General features: G+C 35.2%; 1 protein-coding gene across 2 annotated transcripts in view; it reads left to right on the forward strand.

Moving 5' to 3' along the window:
* Positions 1-17,444, forward strand: part of ACVR2A (activin A receptor type 2A) — an 82,118-nt gene that overhangs the window by 61,530 nt on the left and 3,144 nt on the right. The window contains exons 5-10 of one of the 2 annotated variants that reach the window (XM_045479735.1): positions 2,618-2,641; positions 6,923-7,066; positions 9,377-9,520; positions 10,526-10,671; positions 12,616-12,730; positions 15,204-15,342. In XM_045479735.1, coding sequence (XP_045335691.1) covers positions 2,618-2,641; positions 6,923-7,066; positions 9,377-9,520; positions 10,526-10,671; positions 12,616-12,730; positions 15,204-15,342 — 712 coding nt within the window. The remainder of the gene's footprint in view (positions 1-2,617; positions 2,642-6,922; positions 7,067-9,376; positions 9,521-10,525; positions 10,672-12,615; positions 12,731-15,203; positions 15,343-17,444) is intronic. The other variant, XM_045479736.1, reaches the window with a different exon arrangement.

Raw genomic sequence — 17,444 nt, forward strand, 5'->3', positions numbered from 1 at the left:
TATAATGTCTTCATAGCTCAGAAACATTTGTTCTGATACATACACTGTATTATTTCTTTATATATTCTATTTCTATCTGCTTGGCAATAGTCTTTTTTAAAATTAGCAACTGTAAAATTTCCTACAGCATGAGATAATTAGATGACTAAGATGAGACAAATTCAGAATTGGTCGGTTTTTCAAATACTTTGTGTAGGGGGCAGGGGGTAGGAGGGGTCCTTAATTCTTCTTGAGGTCCTAAGAAGATATTTAGTGAGTTATCCCCCTGTTAGATATATATATATATATATATATGTATATATGTGTGTGTGTGTGTGTATATATATACACATATGTGTATGTACATACACACATAAAATATATCAATCTTGGAATGATTTAAGTAGTAAATAGGAGAAAATTCATAGTATATGTCCTATATGTTTATAGTATATAAATGAACCAGAATCCGTAATCTAGAAAGATTTCTTTGTATTCCTGTTCTGTATATCTAACTGCCTACTAAACATCAGCAATTAGATATTTCCAAGTAGTTAACATTTAGGGAAATAATCTCGCCAAACCTCGTTCTCAGTAAATAGAACCAGTAACCATTTGGTTGCACGAGTCATTGTATCCCAATGCCATTTCCGTACCTAATCTGTCTCCCTCTAGTACTTACTCCATTTTTCAAGGATCCTCTCCCCAGGAAAATCTTATTTAACCTGCCAGTGTAAGTCAGTTTTCTCCTTACAGGTGCTCAGGATACTGAATTTCTTTTTATTGCAATTATTTATAATTATGCATTTATTAGTGTGGTATCTTTGATTAGTCTTACTTCCCCACACTGTAGTAAGCATCACAAGAAGCCAGATAGTCAGTGTCTGGCGCAAAGTAGGCGCTCAGTAAAGACTGGTTGAGTGAATGGAGAAGTCCTAGTCATTATTTTCTGATATTTGGCAATATAATTTAGTTAAATTTCTTTCCCCCTTATGGAATAAGCAGCGAAGTCTCTTTCGCATCCAGGAGCCTAATGACTTGACATTAATGTGCTGATTTGTTTTTTACTGTTCTCTCCAGTTATAGTGCATGATAGTCAAGTTTCATTTTCTGTGTTGTGAATTCAGATTGTTTTTTGTGTGTTTGTTTGTTTGGCTTGGTTGCTTTTTATCCATGTATTTCAGTGATTTAATTTTTTTGGATTCTGTTTTAACCCTTTTATTTTGTAACATAGTTTACACATTGAGGCCTGTCATTGGCATCTCTTGTTTAGCTTGATCATTCTAGGACTTATTCTTATGTTCATTTATTGAGAAGTATATTGAGCAAAGATAGACTTTTTGGTAAGATGCATGGATGGCACATACTTGCACAGTGTTACTTGCAGTGGTAGGTTTATTATCCCTGTTACAAGTCCTTGTAAAACAAAACCTGAGACATACCTATGCCCTGGGAAGCTAAAGTCTAGTTATTCATTTGGCATGTATTTCTTTCAAAAAGATGAATTTTACTCTGGAGTACTGATAAGATGTTGTGATAGTAGGATTAGCTAAGCCTTTTAGATGAATTATAAATAATCCTGAACCATTATCATAGGAGAAAAATCAAGAAGGAAGAAAAACTAAGCTGCTGGTGCAGATAAATGAGTTGTCAAATCAGTGCTATTCTCTGTATAAATATTGTAGAGATATTAGAAATGACGGTTATACTCAGTGATTGGAGGGGATTTGAAGGAGGGGATTTTTATATTGGTGACAGTATTTCTCTTAATTATAAATTTAGGCCCTTAACTATATTAGGATGACTGGGAAAATGAAAATTTTATTTTCAAAAGTCTTGTCAGTATCTAAGTGTCCTCAGACTAAAAAATATGTATGGATACTTGTTCTCATGGCCACCACTACTTGACTTCTTCACTCTTATGTGGCTAGTAAGTAGTCAACAGTGGGCCTGGCCTGTCACTGTGTTCTATTTAAATCTCATTTTTAAAATTTTTTCCTCAGTCTTATTTTCTTACCCTAGTATATTGTTTATGTTGCACACACAAAGACATCAGGAACATTTTTCTATTATGATTCTACTGTCTTCCATGAAAAGGGAGTGAAGCAGTTCAGGAAATAGATTTTAGAGATTCGTAAAACAACTGTTGGAGTGTGGGCTGAGAACCAACTTCTAGTTACATAAAAATGTCTCCTGTGCTGCTCCTGGTTTTTGTTAAAGGCAATACTGCCCTCTCGTGTCCAGAAGCCAATTCCAAGATATTTTCTCAATTAAATTGCTCATTTTACTCTTCCAGTTGAGACTCTAGAACTTCTTAGAAAAACACGTAACAATTACTTAAGACTCGGAAGTTTATTGGATCAGGTAACTTGGGGTCATACCAGAACCATGTATATAATAATACCCCTTATCTGAAAGGTAATGTCCAAGTTTTTTGTTTGTTTGATATTACTTTCCTCTGTTTATAAGGAAAGTATTCCCAAGTTTTATTTTAAAAATATGATAAATTGGATCATTGCCAATTTTAAAAAGCTAAATCATTATTCTCTTTCTTTCACTTTTGTAACTGATGTGTCATTTTTCATTTCATTCTTGATATAAATCGTAATTTCTTTTGCCTGTGTTTTTTCTTCACAAGCACGCCTTTCATATAATGATAGAGGTAAGATGCATTGATGTTTGTTTTATGGTTGTGGAACTTTTTGTGGATGCATACTGAACATTTTGTTTTTAGATTTTTGTTGTCGTTGTTGCTTTATTGTGCATCCTTTATAAATTTGTTATGATTTTTTTTTTTTTTACCACTTTTAGTATTAAAAACATGATTGATTTGCCACGTAATAGTTTTGGTTTTCAAGGAATCGTTACCAGCATTTATACTTATCTAAGTTGGAATGTAGAAACAACGGTTTTAGTTGAGTAGACATTAACCCCTAGTGGCTAGAAATGTTCACGTATGCACATTTTTAACAGGAGCTGACTTTCTGGTTAAACCCATTATCTTTTATCATGAATTCTATATTTTCAGATAGTTTCTTGCATCTTTAGCCTCTGTAGCAAATGGGCTAGCCAGTTCATCTTTTGCTGTCTAGAGATTAAGGCTTTATTTTAGATTAGAATTCACCCTTCTCACCCTTGAGAACTCAGAATAAAGAAAATGATCACAGACTACTTTGCAGCTCTTCACTTGTACTAATTTATTCCAGTCTTGATTTTAGTAATTCTAGAGGGTACTGGTGTTTGGGTACGTGCACTTTTTTTCAGCTACTGCCATTTGTTGTTTCTCAACATGAGGTCTTCTGATGCCAGAATTGTATAATTTTCATATACAAATGGGTAAAGAAGAGATGTAATCAGAGCTATGTTCTAATACATGTCTTCTTAACTGTGCAAAGTAGCATGGGTATTTATTGCAAGAGAACTAGAGACTTAGGGCAAGTTTTCAGGAATTCTGCACACCTTACCATTGCTCCCTAAAAGGTGGTTTTCTGTGTAGCAGGGCGAAGACATGTTTTATGGATAACATCAGAATGTTGATGTCATTATGAAGTTTAAATCTGAATTTGTCTCTTTGGGTTGTTGATATATTTTAAAGGTATAAATCTTTATTCCTAGAATCAAGTACAGTTGACTCTTGAACAATGCGGGGTGAAGGGAGTGCTGACGCCCTACACGGTCAAATCTGCATGTAACTTTTTATCCCCATCAAAGTACTAAATTTTGTGACTGGTAACACAAACCATTGATTAACATATATTTTGTATGTTGTATGTTTGATATACATACTTACTTTATTCTTACAATAAAGTAAGCTAGAGACAAAAAAATGTTAAGAAAATCATAAGGAAGAGAAAATACATTGCATTATATTTATTGGAAGGAAAAAGAAACATAATAAGTGGACTGCTGAAGTTCAAACCCATGTTGTTCAAGCGTGAACTGCATTGACTTTTGGTGGGTAAATTAGTATAATGATGCTCATAAACTGAAAATAATTTCTGATATTCTTAGATGATAGGATAAATAAAAGCCAAATATTAGAGATACAGTTAAAGCGTCTTATAAATTTAATGAAGAGTTGAAAAGTATGACATAGAATATTCTAGTAATTTTTCATTAAAACAAAAAGGCATATTGATTTGGCACTATATATTTTAGTCAGTTAGCTGTACTTCATTAGCTCATTTTGAGTCTCAACTTTTAAGTATTATAGAGTATTATTTAAAAACACATGTATCATTTCTAAAAGTTTTGAGATTTTATACGAATGTGTTTTTGTAGACCTTTTCCTCACCCTTTAAAAATTTGCCAGTGTTCTTAAATTTAAGCTTTTTATTTATAAGTAATTTTGACAACAGTCTGTTTTCAGGTTGTTATGATATAATACTGAATAGAATGGTAATGTCATTGGGAGAGTGACCTAAGATACTTTACTGAAATAATGGTAGCTTAGAACTTGCCAAACAAAACCTTGGAAACTTATGGGAACCTTGAAGTTTATCTTTGCACTTAGAAAATATTCAGTGATCTTTTCCCCCTAAGTATAGACATTGAGAGTTCTTGCATGTTTCCTAAAATTAAGGTTAGTATTATTTTGAACTGCTGACATATTCTTAATTTGAGATGTGGATTAAGTCATCTCAATACTGTTTTATAGACTAAATCCTAGCTGTGTGGTTGGTATTCTTTAGAACAGAATTGGTAATATAGAATGTTATCAAGAGACATTATCAATTTATATTAAAGTTATTCAAAATCTTAATGTTTAAGTAAAGAGCGATTCTATTCTTTACCTCGTTATTTTGCCTCTTCACCTTTCAGCTCTTATCTGCATACTTTAGTTTTTGTTATCCCTGCTTTGACAACTTGACGTTTCTGACTTATTTCTAAAGAAGGGGGGAAATCATTGATTTTAACTTTATAGTAATTTTAAAGTTTTTCAGGGGCACCTGGTTGGCTCAGTCGGTTAAGCGTCCGACTTCAGCTCAGGTGATGATCTCACAGCTCCTGAGTTCAAGCCCTGCATCAGGCTCTGTGCCGACAGCTCAGAGCCTGGAGCTTGCTTTGGATTCTGTGTCCCTTTCTCACTCTGCCCCTCCCCTGCTCATGCTCTGTCTTCCTCTATCTCAAGAATAAATAAACATTAAAAAAAATGCTTATAAAGTTTTTCAAACATAAATTTTTCTGTTAACGTTAATTAGTTTATGCAGTATTCTAATAATTCTTGGACTTTGAACATGAGTGGTTTCTCTTGCCTCCGCAAGAGTAGTTTTCAACCTTTTTTTTCTCCTGTCTCCACATCCACGTAAATAACATACTCTTTTTCAGTAGAATCTCTTATTACAGTTATAAGTGACCAGTCAAGGAATGAGGTAGGGTAGGTTTAGTTTTGATAAAACCTCTCCATAGATTCTTCTGTCCTCTCCCACTGAGAATCGTAACTTTGGGGGCCATACTTCTCTAAGATTTGTATCTGACTTCCTAGACTCCTCACTCTGTGAAACCGCAGCACTCTTTAGCTCTACTGTATAACCTTTCATCTTTTCAATGTGTGAAGGAAAAGCAGCTTTTGTAGACATTTTAAAAATAAACATTTGAGGTTGAAATTAGTTACAGGAAGTATTCTAGTTTATCCTCCTATTTTAAAATAGGAATTCTCAAGCCATGTTATAAAGATTGCCCACAGTGAAATTGCACATTTTTCCTCTTTTATACCTTGCAATGTTTCTATTTTTTGAGGGTCTTTCTAATGTAGATGTCAACTTTTAAAATTCTTGAGTGCCACCAATAGGCTGAATAATACCTAAAGGGAGCACTGACAGTCTTAGGGCATTAGAAGAGATTTTTGTCTTGAGAGGAAAGGGAAAGAGAGCTGCATGGATAAGGGTATGGCACACTCTTTCCAAGCGACTTAGATGCCATCCAGGGTCACAATGTCTGTTGCTGTTGCCACAGAAATTTTAGTTCCTCCTTACAATACTCATTATGCAGCCTTTCAAACATTTTTATTACTTTGCTCTGGAAGCTTTTCTGAAGGCTTCCTACATCTTGTTTTAGTTGTAGATATTGAACTGATACGAGGCTTCTAGTGAGGAGTTCGTATAGGGAGGATTCCCTTGTGTTTCATAAATGTTGTGCTCCTGTTCACATACTGTATTTCCTCCATTTTTTAAATTACCTGTAGCAGTACTCTTCTCTTTTGTTTTACTTACCTTGTACATCTACTACAGTGACCACTCATTTTCTGGATTATAATTTGTACTTTCTTTGCCAGTCAGACTCAGAACACTAATAATTTTTATTTCAGGTCAATTTGGTAATTATAAGCAAAGGGATGAATTGCTAATAGGTTGAAAAATCAGAATGAACGTAATGGTTTGGCTGTTCAAAATATTTCTCTTATGTGCTTTGATACACTTATTTGCAGTGTGTTTGAGAAGGACTATGGGCATTTCTGAGATTAAAGATAAACAGTCACTGGGTAAAGTAGTGGATTTTGAGGAGTATTTTTCTTTGAGACATAGTCATAACTTGCTGTTGCTGGCACTTTTAAAATCCTCCTCTTCTAATGAAGTATCAACTAGATGAAACCATTGAAATACTGTTAAGTAATATCCTAAAAGTCACAGAAAATCTTAGTCCAGAAAATTAGTGAGACTAAAAATGATTTGAGATTTCTCCTGCTGTACTTAGATAGCAGTAGTGAATGTTATTCACTGAATGTTATTATGAAAACTCTTGATTCAAGTGGCTTGCCTTATGAACACTATAAATAATTAGTAATGCTTGAGAAATCAGTTTTGGCAAGACTGAAGTTAATGTCATTTGTATGTGTTTACCATTTCTGTCAATTGATTCCTCAGTATATTCCCTTTTTTCTCATATTTAGAATTGATATGTATTGTGTGCTGCTTTTTAATATTATCATTATTGTTTATCTTAGGACCCAGGACCACCCCCACCTTCTCCGTTACTAGGTTTGAAGCCACTACAGTTATTAGAAGTGAAAGCAAGGGGAAGATTTGGTTGTGTTTGGAAAGCCCAGTTGCTCAATGAATATGTAGCTGTGAAAATATTTCCAATACAGGTATGTTATTGTATTTTTCTGATCTGCACATATTTTTTGAAAGATACACCTGGCTCGATTAGTATAATTCAGAAATTGTCTGAAAATACAAACCATGTATTTCAAGGTGGTTCTTTGTGATACTGAGGAAAATGGTTACCCCTTTTGTCCGCCTTCTCATCTGAGGCATGGAATTGTACAGTAGTCTTTGGAGTGGTGGAAATACAATAAATGAACACACAGGAGATCTTTTGCCAATAAAAATTCTACAGAAGTGCAAAATGAAGATGAGGATTCCAATAATATAATTTCATTGGATAACTTTTAATGTCCCATTGACATTATCAGAAAACAAACAGAAGAATGATAGAATAGCATGCTTGTTTTAGAGTTATTTAGAGGTATTATTACCCAGACTGATTCATTTTGTTTGGTGAATTATCAGAGGCAGTGAATCAGGATGCCCAGTAATTGTTTTACTGTGGACTTGTTTTTCTTTCCCTTTTTTTAATTTTTAAAGTATTTATTAATCTTTTTTTTTTTTTTTTTTTTTTTTTTTAAGAGAGAGAGAGAAAGAACCCAGGGGAGGGGCAGAAATAGAAGGGGACGGAGGATCTGAAGCGGGCTCTGCACTGACAGCAGTGAGCCAGATGCGGGGCTCAAACTCATGAATTGTGAGATCATGACCCGAGTTAAAGTTGGACGCTCAGCTGACTGAGCCACGCAGGCACCCCGACTTATTTTTCTTTTAAAGGGCGCTTACCTCATAAAACCCTGGTCTAATGCACCTCTGAGCTGTTCTTATGTTTCGTTTTATTCCATTGGTGGTATCGATCTATGATGATTTCTTCTTCCTTGTCTCTTGCTTATATGCCCCTCTAGCTAATGCCATGTGTGGTATTGCAATCCTGGTTGGGTTTGGTGATGCAGGCTCCACCACTGTATCTTCACAGATCTTCCTTATTCCAAAGTTATACAGTCAAATTAATATACCTATCTTTTATCTTTCTTGCCTCCTCTAAAGCCTGTTAGAGTCGGTGAAGAAGTTTTTTACCTTTTTTTTTTTTTTTTTGGTAGCAATGCAGATATTTTAAAACTATAGTTCTCAGAGGAAGAGTTGAGTCTGTACTGCTAATATTCACAAATTCAGGGTTCTTCCTTCATTGTTGGAAGAAGCTTAAAAATGAGAGAAAGGCTGGGATGCCTGGGTGGCTCAGTCGGTTGAGCATCCGACTCTTGATTTTGGTTCAGGTCATGATCTCATGGTTGGTTCGTGGGTTCTTGTCCCACATTGGGCTCTGCACTGACAGTGTGGAGCCTGCTTGGGATCCTCTGTCTCCCTCTGTCTTTGCCTCTCCTCTGCTCTCTCAAAATAAATAAACTTAAAAAAAAAAATTAGAGAAAGGCCTTTGGATATTAACATAAAGGTAACAACAGCAAGAATAACAGTAGCTAATGTTTTATTGAGTGCTTCTGTTGTGTCAGGTAGAGGTGCTTCACATACGTGTACTCTGTAATACGTATCGATACAGTATTCATACATAGAATAAAACATACAGTATACCTATAATACAACAACTCTGTGGGCAGACATTATAGTCTCCATTTTGTTAATGAGGTAACTGAATGATGATGTAACTTGGCAAAGGTTCTTAACATAGTTTGGATCCAGAGGGTTCCTAAACATTATGCTATGGTGCCTCAAACTTTTATTATTCTTCCATTGTGAAGAGAAACTAATCCTTTATAAGTAGACATGTAGTAAGCATGGATCACTTGCAGGCACAAATGAGCGTATAGCATTTAAAATTATTGTATTGCCTATTTATACCCTATTGCTCTCCTATTGACTTTGCGGGGTATTCTCAACATTTTGTTAAGAATGTTTGATATAATGTTAGTCTTTGAACAAAAACATTGTCCTCTGTTGAGATGAAGTCGTTCTACCTGAAATTCATATCTTACAGAGATTATTCTGAATAAACACAAGTAACTTCATACCATGATAAAATTACACTACAGTACTAAATTATAAGCAGAATGTATTACCATCATTAGATACAGAAGTATGGCATTTCTGCTAAGTCCTATATTTACAAGCAAGAAACACAAAAAAGAATGTTTGAGCGAATGGGGCAGGGAAGGCATTTGTGATGGAGTTGTTACCTTATTGTCAGATTTCTTTTATGAAAAAATAAGATGAAATCAAAGAGGCTTTTAACACAGCTTTATTTTTAAATTTTGCCTTAGAATCTACTTCAGTTATCTCTTAGATATGGTTTATTTGCCTGTGTTCTTTGCATTCTTACCATTCCTTCTTTTTAACTCTAGGACAAACAGTCATGGCAAAATGAATATGAAGTTTATAGTTTACCTGGAATGAAACATGAGAACATATTACAGTTCATTGGTGCAGAAAAACGAGGCACCAGTGTTGATGTGGACCTTTGGCTAATCACAGCATTTCATGAAAAGGTAAAAACTACTTTTCGTTTTAACTCCGGATCAGGGTTGGCTTACCTACTTAATGTTGGCCACAAATTGCTCAGATTTATTTTTCTGGGAACAGTATGTTATTATAGACAGTTAATATTTACAAATTTTTTAAAAAAATAATGTAAGAGCAAAGATGGCAACTTTTTCACCTAACCCTCTACTTATATAATACCAGTCTTCTGTCCCTTATTTCTCATGCTGCAGTTTTATACCTCTCTCACAAACAATTATTTCAGTGTAGCTAGTGCTTAGTAATTTTCATTTACCATACATGATCCATTTTTATTACACGGACCATTTTTTAGCTTGAATTTTGTTTCTTAAAAATCTTTAATCAGTGTAGCCTGTGAGAAAAATAGAGGCAGGAGATTTATCTGATGATCTTTGTTCTGTCACTGATTTGTAGAGTAGTTATCACTAAAACATACCTGCTATTTTTCCTCAATTTTTCTACTTTCAGATTTAGTGTGAAAGTACATTTTAATGAAATAGGAAATTGTGTTCTCCTTGGCAGTCAGTTTCGTCACTGTCAGATATAAGTGGCTCTTATACTTCCCTAAATTCTTGACCAAAAGGATGGCAATAATCTTTAGAGGAAGATTCTGACATAGTTTATTGGTCTTAATTTTGGGTTTCCCAGTCCTATGGTGTAACATCTCTGTAGTCTGTATATTTTAACTTTTTAAATATTTCTCGAACTTAAATTTTCAAATAGGCTTTTTTTTTTTTTTTTTTTAACTCCTGCCTTCTAAATAGGAGGAAGTCGACTGTGTCTTGTAGCAAAACTTTAAAGATAGGGGTATTCCTTCCTACTCAAATGTTTACTAAGAGGAAACTTGAACCATTCCAGAAAAATGGATTTTTAGATGTTAATATTCACTAAAAGTAAAGATATGTTGCCTCCTATCATTTCTTTAAAGTCTCCATGTCATATGACTTTTATCAAGAGCATAAGTTGTTTTTCCCCCCCGCCCTTTTCTTTAGGGTTCACTGTCAGACTTTCTAAAGGCTAATGTGGTCTCTTGGAACGAATTGTGTCATATTGCAGAAACCATGGCAAGAGGATTGGCATACTTACATGAGGATATACCTGGCCTAAAAGATGGCCACAAACCTGCCATATCTCACAGGTAGAGCTAAAACTTACACTGTTTTCCCAAATAAGTCAATATTTATTATTTAAATTTTTAATAATCCTGTGGAAAATTTATTTTCCCCCTAATTCTCCAACCATGCTATAGGAGGCAGTTGATTTTCATTTCTTTTTCACATTGGCTTTGAGATTGGCTAGGAAGTATTTTGGATAATGTATATATTAATATCATTAGCAAAATTTAATTATTGCCTTAAGTTTTGTCTCATTTCTGAAAGCATGGATAACATTGAAAATGTATTTTATCTATCACAAAGGAAGAAATTTGTTTTGCCTCAAAACATTTATTTCAAGGATAATTATTAGATATAATTATGGAGAGACTTTGAGCTACCTTTTTTTCTTATGTTTGTAATGACTATGTGATCATTACCTGAGCTGAGGTAGAAGGAGGCATCATTTGGATAACTGGTTTTAGTCAATTGCCTTCATCAGTGAAGCAATAGTAGTTGGACCCAACGACTGTCATACCTTCAAGAGGGAAAATGTTAGTTCCTTTAAACATGGGATTAGTTTGTCTTCTTGTATTCAATTTAAAGATAGTTGCTTTGGAAAAAGACCCAAAAATACAGAGAACAAACTGACGGTTGCCAGAGGGGAGGGGAGATGGGGGGTATGGGCAAAATGGGTGAAGGGGACTGGGCAAGAAGCGTCCAGTTATGGAAGGAATAAGTCATGGTGTTAAAAGGTACAACATAGGGAATATAGTCAGTGGTGTTGTAGGTGACACATGGTAGCTGCACTGTGGTGAGCACAGCAGAATGTATAGATTTCCTGAATAACTGTGTGGTAAGCTTGGAGCTAATGTAATGTTGCATGTCCACTATACTTCAATGAAACAGAAAAGATTTGCTTTAAAAGTAGTTATGAACCGATTCATTTAACAGATACTTAGCTGAGGGCCAACAGTTGGGTGTTTTGGGTTCCTGGGAGGCATTTCTTTTAATTCAACACTAGCATAGCTTCTGATTTTGCAAATCTTGAATAACTTCCACCTCAGAAAGAGCTCCCCTTTTTTCTCACCTTCCTGCATATAGTCGGTCTCTTCCTGGGTTTTTGCTTACCTCACCTAGACCTATAGGGAATTCATTCTTTGGCATCCCCAAAGATTATTAGGAGTAAGGTTCCAAAAAATCTTCTGAGGTGAAAACTGATTGGTTTTTATAGCATTCGTGGGTGTGTACCTGTTGCCTCCTGTGTTCCACTGTTCGTTCTGTGTCTGGGCACATAAATTTAACCACTGCTCATGGCATAGATGTATTTAGCTAGAGTATAGTAATCTCTAAGATGAATCCTTGAAGCTAGTGTGTAGAAGAAGATACCTGATGGTTTTAAAATGGTTACTCTTCAGAACACCAGGATCTAGCTGGAGCTGTTTATGTTTACAGTGAAAAATTTCTGTTACACATTCTTAGAGATGTTACATATTCTTAGAGATGCTTTTTTCTACAACAAAGCTTATGAATATAAGAACCGCTAAGGGACCATTCTAACATGTAGGCCTGTACCAATAGGCCATTTCATTTTGTTTGAATATTCTTTGTTTGGTTTCTTAAATTTCAGTTTCAGTGGGAGTTTCTCCAACTATAAACTCTGAAATATTCTTATTACCTCAAAAAACAATTTTATGTTTGGTAGGTAGGTAGGAAGGAATGACCTAGACAGTATTTTTAGAGTAGCAGCTTTTTAAAAAACTACTTCATGGAGAAAGTTCCTTACTGTCCATGTTATGAAAAATGAGTTTGTCACTCTACTTGTGTACTTCATGGTATAGGGGGAATTTGCTTAAGCTTTTTCTCCCTCTCCTTTTTTCTGTGTATCAGACTTCTATAGTATACATTCCTTTCTCCCTTTCAATGAAAATTTTTAAGAAATAACTTGTTTAAAATTAATTTGAATACTTTGTCTTTTTATTTGCAAGGGACATCAAAAGTAAAAATGTGCTGTTGAAAAACAACCTGACAGCTTGCATTGCAGACTTTGGGTTGGCATTAAAATTTGAGGCTGGCAAGTCTGCTGGTGATACCCATGGACAGGTAAGGATGATAACTATAAACTGTAAGAAAGAATAATTTTGTCCCATATTTTCTTAGAATGGCATATCTGGATTGAATTGTTCTAAAATCATTGTGTGGTTATTATTTCAGCATCTAATACAGAATGACTCTCTTAAACTAATACGTTAAATTTGCTGAGGAAGACATTTTCATGTGGTGAAAGACTGTTAGGAGCTCCAGTGGTTTAGATCAATTCATAAAACAATTTAGACACATATGTCATGGGATTCTTTTTTTAAAACAAATCAAGTTAGAATCCAGCACATTTAAATAGATCTAATTCTTAGGGAGTTCTTAGTATTAACTCAGTAGTTTTAATTTGTTAACTTCATCATCCTAAGAGGAATGGCAGAATAATCAGTCACCATTCATGCTACTGTGTATCTATTATGTTTTTTTTTTTTCCAGACAATAATGATAGTTTCTTGCTTCTTGGTCTTTAGTGCTTCATTACTTCTTAGCTTTTCTCTGAATTCTCTCCAGAGTTCAAAGCACTTATAAAGCCCTGTGCAATGAGCCTGTCTAGTCAGGATCTTGTACAACGAGCTGTCAACAACAGGAATCTTTAAGAGAGCCAAATAGGAAAGTAACATTATCCATACATTTATTCTCAGAAACTGTAAGGTTAGTAAAGGTGCTTTCACTCCAAAAGATCACCTTTTTGTTAAGAAGACCAGTTTAACCTGAAAGGTGACATTTCCTTACCAAGTTGGTATGATTATCTCTTCATCTTTCAAATCATGGAAATAATTTGGTAATCAAATTCTTAGCTTTCATTTTTCCTAGTATATTGACCTCCAAGAATAGTTATTAAAGAATCATCGCATAACAAATTTTGGCAGTATTGAGTAATGATATAAGAATCTAGTTTAGAGCAGTGGTCAGCAGTCATAGTTCTCGAAAAGTTGACACCAGATGTGTTTGGAACGAAGGCAGTCTTGTGGAGTATTTTACAGAGATGGGAGATTGTGCAGGAGGCCTAGGGACAAACGTCTGAGCTGATGGTGTTATTATCATAAAACTGAAATTGGGAAATACTTTAATCCTCTGGCATCTCATAACCCTCCCCTCCTTTTTTTATGAAATAATTTTGGGACCCATTCATATCTTTTACTGCCCTCTCAACTGGTTTACATGAGAAGGAAAAATAATTACATAAGTGGTTCCCTTGACTTTATATTTCATGGACCAGAAAATTTCAAAATACACTTTATTGTACATTTTATATACTGCAAAGAATGCTGGAGAAAAAATAAGATTTCTATCTTATTAATTCATAAAAGAGGACATTTTATGCTTGAAGGTAGTTGTCATTTCATAAGAAAACTACTTTGGATGGCATACATTTATCTTTAGGAGGTGTTCAGAAATGCTTGCTCCTAGTACAATTAAATAGTTACTCAGAGTAGCAAAACAGAGCTGCTATTTTTTTTTCTTTCTCTAAAGCATTCTCCTTATTAAATGAATTAAAAACCTGAACTTGGGAGTCTTAGTGATCTATTTCCTTTTTTTTTTAAACACTTCAATTATATGTGTATTTGCAGATAATCATCTAACTTCTAGTCTAGAGATCAGTCACCTAAGGATAGAGCTTTTTGGAACCCATTATCTGGGCTACTCCCTAGATCTACAAAAACTCAATTAGATTGTGATCCACCCAGCTATCTTATAAAATTTTTAAGCGTTCATATATGAATACTGTCAACCAAAGCAAGCTATAGTAGCTTGGTAACCATAGTTACATTACTAAGAAATACCAAATTGTTAGGGACAGATATAAATAAAGAATGCCAAGACAGAATTCATGAATAAATAAATATTATAGACTTTATAGAAATAGAACTTTAAAAAGTTTATCCATCCTTTACTTGGCTAATTCTTTTTGTTATATACTAGTTTTTTTTTTTTTTTTTAAACAGAGAAAGAGAAACCCTCAAAAAGGAGTATTTTTTTTAAAGACACATTTCAAACAGGAATCAGAAGGACAACTTAAAAGTAGTTTTTCTTGTCCTTGTCTCCAACAAAACCACCAGTGTTTTTGTGATTACTTCCAGAAGGGGGAAAAATTCTAAGCCAACACCCAGCATGTCTGCTGATGTATTTATTAAGTATGCCCAGAAAGGATCTTAGCATATATACTGTTTTGTTCCTTGCTGTACAGTGTGTTTGGGAATCTTTCCTTATCAGTCCAGGTTTACCCCCACATTTTTTAAGAGCTGCATGTTACTGTTAAAGCAATCCCTACTGATGGAAACTTCCCACTTCCAGTGTCTTGGCTGTTACTACCTGAAACGGAATAAAATTCTGCTGGACTCTGTAGTCTGGTGGTCATAATTTAGTTACCTTACCTGATAGCAGACCATGCTTGGTTTTGTTTTTCTTTACAGAATCATAAAATACTAGTTCATAAAGTTAATGAATAAGTACTGTTTGCTTTCAACATCTTTTTCAGGTTGGTACCCGGAGGTATATGGCTCCAGAGGTATTAGAGGGTGCTATAAACTTCCAAAGGGATGCATTTTTGAGGATAGATATGTACGCCATGGGATTAGTCCTGTGGGAACTGGCTTCTCGCTGTACTGCTGCAGATGGTAAGGGAAAAAATATTTTTTAAAAAGATATGCCTACTGCCTACTACACATGTATGAAAAGGGATGATTACACTCAAGGTATTATGTTAAAGTACAAAATTTTTTTTTAGGTAGACTCCAGGTCTCCAGTAGCTTAAAGAGAATTCAGGATGCAGGGGATGAGGGCAGGCTGGAGAGGGAAGGTATTGATTGATATGTATTGATCTTTACCATTGCCAGGTGTTTTGCTGGGCACTTCACATATGTCTAGCTTATTTCCTAAAACGACTTTGGAGGTAGTTACTATCTTAGTTTTACCAGTGAACAATTTGAGTCTCAAATTTTAAGTAGAAATTAAGCAGATTGTCAGTTTTAGCTTCAAGGTGGTACATGGTAAAACCTAGATTTGAAACTCTGATCCAGATGTAGGGACAGGGCTGCTACTTTTGTAGGTCCTGCAGGTCCTGCCTGCTCTCAGGTTCCAAAGTCAAGTTTCATGGCAAGAGGAGATGGATGAAGAAGAGCTGGGGGATTTTCCGTCCCAAGTCACTCACAGCTGAGTCTGTTCATCACTCCCATGATGCCCAAAATATACCTAACCAGATGGAATTTACAGTCTGTCCTCCATGACAGAATTGAGCATGCCTTTGGATATACCATAGGTTAAATTCTGCCTCCTAAAAGCATTGAAAGTCTGAGCTGATGTAGACATTATTGTGAACACCAGCTGCATTCTCTATCACACTGGTTCTAAAGGATTCCTATTCTTTGTTTTTGTTATTTAAATCCTTGTTCAAGTCTTATAAATATTTGCACTGGTTGATTATAAGCTTGCATACTATATTCCTGGTGTGAGAAAATTAGTCCTTAGTTCTTCTCATAAGGCCTCTATTCTCTTCAATTGTGTTACAGCACTTTCTTTTGGTTGTGCACATACAAGGCAAACATCTTGACAAATGTAAATTAGCTTGATCTTTTTAAATTTATAATTACCTAAAAACTTCCTGCAGATTGTGAAAGACCATAGAAGAAACTGTAGAGTACTTAAACCAACTTAACCTGTGTTTGTAAGAATATTTTCCGAGTGCTTTAATGGTTTCTCAGTGTAGGACAGACTACCTCTGGTACATGCAATTTGATTTGGGGTACTGCGTTGTTTTTTTTTTATTTTTAAACGTTTATTCATTTTTGAGAGACAGAGTGGGAGCAGGGAAGAGGCAGAGAGAGGGGGAGACACAAAATCCAAAGCAGGCTCCAGGTGCTGAGCTGTCAGCACAGAGCCTGACGTGGGGCTCAAACCCACAGACTGAGATCATGACCTGAGCCAAAGTTGGATGCTTAACCGACTGAGCCACCCAGGTGCCACTGGGGTACTGTGCTTTTAAGGGGAACTTGGTAGAGTGCTCAGGAATGGACAGCCATTCATTCTTTTAAGATCAGGGGTTTGGCATGGGAGTTGATCCAGACCTAAGAAAGTTTGAAGCAATTTGGATATAATTCTAGCTTAGAAGTTCTATGCAAGGAAGAGTAAGCTTGAACGTTCAGTGTAGGTTGGCTCAAAGTGGAAGAGGAGTTATGTTTATTAAGTGCATTTATAGAAGCAGAAGTAGGTTGGATGGCAGATACTCTAGGAAAATTTATTTCGTAAGAACTTTAATAATATGAACACTCCAAATCAAACCATTAGATATGGTGTTATGGGGGATGTACAAGGCCCTGCCCTTAAGTAATGTGCAGTCTAATTACGGGGATAAAATATACCCTGGACAATTAACTCTAGAGTAAGGTAAGTGTGAACGGTCCAGCTCCATGCTCAGTACGTACATATCCAGTGAGTTATTTTGGATGAATATAATACCTGAGAAATGTAAAGGAGTGATATGGGAGTTTAGAGGAATGAAAAATGCTTTTTTTTCCGGGTAGAGGGGTTATCAGAGAAGTTTTTATGAAAAATGAAAAGGGCAGATGCTGACACTTCTTAAATGCTTTTGCATGTGCTATGAAATACTTACAGATTCAGGCTAAGTCTGAAATGGGGCAGGAGGGGATGGTGTGAACACTGCTAAAGTGAGTGCTGTAAACTTTAAAATCAGCAACTCTCAGACTTTAATATGTACTGAACT

This window comes from Leopardus geoffroyi, chromosome C1 (assembly GCF_018350155.1).
Source record: "Leopardus geoffroyi isolate Oge1 chromosome C1, O.geoffroyi_Oge1_pat1.0, whole genome shotgun sequence".
Classification (NCBI taxonomy): domain Eukaryota; kingdom Metazoa; phylum Chordata; class Mammalia; order Carnivora; family Felidae; genus Leopardus; species Leopardus geoffroyi.